The sequence below is a fragment of the Fibroporia radiculosa genome, assembly GCF_000313525.1.
Source record: "Fibroporia radiculosa TFFH 294 genomic supercontigs, scaffold2830, whole genome shotgun sequence".
Lineage (NCBI taxonomy): Eukaryota > Fungi > Basidiomycota > Agaricomycetes > Polyporales > Fibroporiaceae > Fibroporia > Fibroporia radiculosa.
Genome location: NW_012133661.1, coordinates 6,209 through 11,893, shown reverse-complemented (window position 1 = coordinate 11,893; position 5,685 = coordinate 6,209). Strand labels below are relative to the sequence as shown.

Below are 5,685 nucleotides of genomic sequence, written 5' to 3'. Positions count from 1 at the left end.
TAGCTATCTCCACGGTGTACACATATGGGGGTAATGCCTACCGCACATGAAACAAGTTGGGGGCTCAGGCTTGCGGTGAAATGACTTGACGCATGGCAGACAGAACAGCAGCAGGTGTTGATTTGAACCAGATACGCTGGGCGTTTCTTGATGCAGGTTGTTTAGCCGAGATCATACAGAAGCAGCGGACCGTGTACGGATCAAATCTCGAAGAAAAAGCATGGGGTAGCGAGTATGTACTTTGTAGCATGGCATCCGCATGCTCGGAATCGAGAACTACCCAGTGCTGGTAGAAGGCACGCGGCCCTTGGAGGGATTCCTGGAGTACTCATTAAGCACTAGGATGCAATAACGACCAGTGGTATCTGCCAGATTCGAACGCGGAAAGACCGGCTCGTACGATTCCAGTGGTAGGAGGAAAGGACCAGACAAGGGGCAGTAGGCGTGGGCCAATGGTGGACCAGGATTGCGGTGGTGAGATCACCGTGCGAAAATTGGGGGTCCAGTGTCATTTCCCCATTTCCGACGGTCGTTTAGCGTAAAGTGAGGCGACAGTCGATGCAATAAAAACCCTCCCTCTCTCCGCTCTCCTTGGCCTCTCCTTTCCCCCTTCTCCCTCCCTTTTGCTATTCCCTAACGAGTCATGTCCTCTAAAGGTATGCTATGACATGCACTACGCCTTCACAACACTAATTCCCGTTGCAGCTATCCGTGAATACGACGCAAAACTGCTGCTTGCCTACTGGCTTGAGCGCGCACCCTCCGTTGACCCGTCCGCACAGCTTGCGACCAAGTTTATTTTCCCTTCCCCCAAGGTCGCCCAGATTTCATGGGACCCAGCGACTAATTCGATCACTGCCGACACTCAGCTGCCAAGCTGGGTGTTCACTACAAAACTCGTTGCCAAGCCCGACCAGCTCATTAAGCGTCGAGGGAAGGCTGGTCTTCTTGCCCTTAACAAGTCCTGGGACGAGGCAAAGGAGTGGATTCAGGCGCGAGCAGGAAAGCCGCAGAAGGTACGGGTTTCCGTTATTCCTTTGTCTTGTAACATTCCGATCCCGATCGCTGCACTTTCATTTCCGATCCTCCGTCTGTCCCTTGCATCTTCGTGGCACATGTCCGGAGAGTGCCTGCCCCAGTTGCAGGGTCTTGAGCTTGCTTTGTCCTGCAGTCGTCGTGTGCTGCAGCGCGTTTTACACGAGGCCGTGTTTCCTGCTCATAGCATGCACGTGACGTTCTCTACATTATTCCCTGGAAACTTTACCCCACTTTATACTGTATTGCCGGTTGATTATGTCGGTTGATTATGTTCGCGATACTGATCGGATACCGCGTAGGTTGAATCTGTTACTGGAACGCTCAACAATTTCATCGTCGAGCCATTCCTTCCTCATCCGTCCAACACCGAATACTACGTCTGCATCACTTCTGCCCGTGAGGGCGATGCGATCCTCTTCACTCACGAGGGTGGTGTCGACATTGGCGATGTCGATGCGAAGGCCCTGACTCTTCAGATCCCCGTGAATGCTCCTTTCCCCTCTCGTCAGGCCATCGCCGACACCCTCCTCAAGCATGTACCTGCCGCGAAGAAGGAGACTCTTGTAGACTTCCTTATTCGCTTGTACTCTGTTTACGTCGACCTTCACTTTGCCTATCTCGAGATCAACCCTCTCATCTGTCTCGATGGTGTCAACGGTGGAGCGCCTACCATCCACTACCTTGACATGGCAGCGAAACTTGACCAGACCGCAGAGTCGATCTGTGGGCCGAAGTGGGCTCTTGCTCGTGACTTGTCGGTCTACGAATCTGGCTCACAGGCAATCACCTCAAAGGGCAAGTCCGTTTCGGCGGACCGTGGACCACCTATGGTGCGCATATATGCTACCGTTTTCGAGGGCGAAGTCTGATTTATGTCATTTAGGTTTGGCCTGCTCCGTTCGGTCGTGATCTGACAAAGGAGGAAGCGTACATCCAGAAGCTGGATGCTTCCACCGGTGCATCGCTGAAGCTTACTGTCCTCAACGCCGAAGGTCGCATATGGACTATGGTTGCTGGTGGCGGTGCTTCTGTGGTCTACGCGGATGCTATCGCCGCTCACGGTTTCGCTCATGAGCTTGCCAACTACGGCGAGTACTCTGGTGCGCCAACGGAAGGTCAGACATACGAATACGCGAAGACCATCATCGACCTCATCACGCGTGGCAAACCACGCTCCGATGGCAAGATTCTCATCATCGGCGGTGGTATCGCGAATTTCACGAACGTTGCTGCGACCTTCAAGGGTATCATCCGTGCACTGAAGGAGTACAAGGCGCCCCTTATTGCCCATGGTGTGAAAATCTACGTTCGTCGTGGTGGCCCCAACTACCAGGAAGGACTGAAGGCGATGCGTCTGCTCGGCGAATCTCTCGGCGTCCCCATCAAGGTGTACGGTCCCGACACTCACATAACCGAGATTGTCCCTCTCGCTCTTGGTATTACTGCAAAGGCGAAGAACCCCGTTCACTCCGTCGCTCCCACGCCTGTTGGCCCGCCATCGCCGAAGTCCAAGGCAGCGGTTGAGCCTGAGGCTGCGATTGGCACAATTGGGCCTGACGGTGAACGCACTCAACCCAATGACCAGATCGTTCGTTTCGATAATCTGCAAGCAGCGTCGTCACGTCCCTCCTTCCGACCTTTCGACGACCGCACTCGTTCATTCGTCTATGGTCTACAGCCTCGTGCGATTCAAGGCATGCTTGACTTTGACTACTCGTGCGGCCGTGAGACGCCCTCCGTTGCTGCCATGATCTACCCCTTCGGTGGCCACCACATTCAGAAGTTCTATTGGGGTACCAAGGAGACGCTCTTGCCCGTGTATACTAGTGTCGAGGACGCAGTGAAGAAGCACCCCGATGTCGATGTTGTTGTTAACTTTGCCAGCTCGCGTAGTGTGTACTCGAGCACGTTGGAGATCTTCAGCTTCCCTCAGATCAAGAGCATCGCGTTGATTGCAGAGGGTGTTCCTGAGCGTCATGCACGGGAGATCTTGCACTTGGCTCAATCCAAGGGCGTTCTGATTATTGGTCCTGCAACCGTCGGTGGTATCAAGCCTGGCTGCTTCAGGATTGGCAACTCCGGAGGGTAAGTGGCTCGGTCATCTGTTTTATTTCTCACTGACAGGCGCATCTTCCAGTATGATGGACAACATTATTGCGTCTAAGCTCTACCGTGCAGGCTCTGTGGGCTATGTTTCCAAGTCTGGCGGCATGTCAAACGAGCTGAACAACATCCTCTCCCTCGTCACCAATGGTACATACGAGGGCATCGCCATTGGTGGCGACCGCTACCCTGGCTCGACCTTCATTGACCACTTGCTCCGCTACGAACAAGACCCCGAGTGTAAGATGCTCGTTCTTCTCGGCGAGGTCGGCGGTATCGAGGAGTACCGCGTGATCGATGCCGTCAAGAAGGGTATCATTCGCAAACCGATTGTCGCATGGGCGATTGGTACCTGCGCGAAGATGTTCACGACAGAGGTGCAGTTCGGACACGCCGGATCGATGGCAAACTCGGACATGGAGACGGCGGACGCGAAGAACAAGGCCATGCGCGCCGCGGGCTTCATCGTGCCGGATACCTTCGAGGACCTGCCTGCTGTTCTCAAGGAGACGTACGAGCGCCTCGTCTCTGTTGGTACTATCAAGCCCCAGGCCGAGCGAGAGCCTCCTGTCATTCCGATGGATTACAAGTGGGCGCAAGAGCTTGGCCTTATCCGGAAGCCGGCGGCGTTCATCTCCACGATCTCGGATGAACGTGGCCAGGAGTTGCTGTATGCCGGCATGCGCATCTCAGATGTGTTCAAGGAGGATATCGGCATGGGCGGTGTGGTCAGTCTGTTGTGGTTCAAGCGCCGCCTACCACCATGGGCAACCAAATTCATCGAGATGGTGCTCATGCTTACTGCTGATCACGGTCCTGCCGTGTCTGGGTAAGTTCGCCGTGTCTCTGTATCGCTTGAAGGAAGTGTGACTGATGCCTGTCCTCAGTGCTATGAACACAATTGTGGCAACTCGCGCAGGCAAAGACTTGATCTCGTCGTTAGCTTCTGGTCTGCTTACCATTGGTAGCCGCTTCGGTGGTGCCCTGGATGAGGCCGCGTCTATGTTCTCGGGCGCCCGGGATACTGGACTTACGCCCCGAGAGTTCGTTGACACCTGCAGGAAGCAGAACAAATTGAGTAAGTCAGCGATTCGCGCGCCCGTAAGATTATGACTAACCACCCCATAGTCAGTGGTATCGGCCACAAGATCAAGAGCGTAAACAACCCTGATCTTCGTGTCGAGCTCGTGAAGGAGTATGTGCGTAAGAACTTCCCGAGCCATAGCTTGCTCGACTACGCACTTGCTGTGGAGAAGGTAACGACATCGAAGAAGGACACTGTGAGTAACATCGATTAGCTTACGTCACGAAGTACTTACGTTTGCTTCCCCGCAGCTCATCCTGAACGTCGATGGGTGTATCGCGGTGTGCTTCGTCGATCTCCTTCGGGATAGCGGCGCGTTCACTCCGGAGGAGGCGGATGAATACATCAAGATTGGAACGCTGAACGGGCTGTTTGTCTTGGGTCGCAGCATCGGATTCATTGGTCACCACCTTGACCAGAAGCGTCTGCGTGCGCCGCTGTACCGTCACCCCGCAGACGACATCTTCATCAACATGGCCGACTTGTCACAGCCACGAGTATTGGGCAAGATGGCATGAGCGGGAATGGGTGGTTTTTGATCCCTGAGAACTGGTGCTATCGTCCGTTTTAATGCTCTCGTAGATAGATAATCGTTGTAAGCTAGTACACTAGAACTTTTTCTCTGCCCTCTCTATCTCCGTGCGACCGCAAATTCTGAGAGTAGAATCGCTTGGGCTCAAAGCCGCAGTGGGGGTTCCATCTTACGCCCGAGCTCCGTGACAGCGACGCGACCTGCATTCCGAGCATTCCAAGTATACTTATTGCATTCGGAGCGCACCCACAGCTGTCATGTAAATTTAACTGCCTCGGCCGATGTAATCGGTGGTGTCCGATATAGCCTCATGCCCCAAGTAAGCCTTACCATTCGACATTCGCCTCATCTACCTCATCCACGACGATGAAGATGGCGTGTTTCTTGCCGTCGTAGTTTGAGCGGTAGCTTGGCAAGCGAGAGCAAAACCTTGCGTGCTTGGCCGCACCGGAAGTAGTTGCGCCATTCCAATTTCCGAACAACTGCGTGCCATGAAAAATAGTCTTCCGGTCCTTGAGTCGGAGAATCCTTGGAGATCGGCTTGGCAAGGCCACCGAGAGCTTCCAGTCTGGCTAAGCCCTCGCGCGAAGGTGGTTTGCTGAGAGGCGGGCGGTGGCAATAGCAGGAGCAACCACTCAATAAGTGGGGATAAAGTGGAAATAATAGAAACAAATGACGCGCGCCGGTAACGCCCGGGCGGCGCACCGCGCAAAGTCATAAGAATAGTCCTCTGTTCCGTCCGTCCCCAGCTCGTTCCGCTCACTCCCCTCCATCTCCCTGGTGGCCCAGGCAGTCATTACTCCCTTCGACCTCGTCAACATGTCCGACATCACTTCTCCACCACAGTACGCTGAGGACAAGGGACAGGACGTCCCACCTGGACCCAACTATGCCGAAAACATGGTCGAAGCGCACACTCGTCCAGGAT

At 54.4% G+C, this 5,685-nt stretch overlaps 1 protein-coding gene across 1 annotated transcript; it reads left to right on the top strand.

Moving 5' to 3' along the window:
* Positions 1-643: 643 nt before the first annotated feature.
* On the top strand, positions 644-4,743 carry FIBRA_08774 (uncharacterized protein; the record flags this gene model as incomplete). Its single annotated transcript, XM_012330397.1, has 8 exons — positions 644-656; positions 706-1,016; positions 1,338-1,868; positions 1,922-3,123; positions 3,176-3,970; positions 4,029-4,219; positions 4,270-4,421; positions 4,477-4,743. The coding sequence occupies 8 exons, from the start codon at positions 644-646 to the stop codon at positions 4,741-4,743; spliced, it is 3,462 nt and encodes a 1,153-aa protein (XP_012185787.1).
* Between the last annotated feature and the right edge of the window lie 942 nt (positions 4,744-5,685).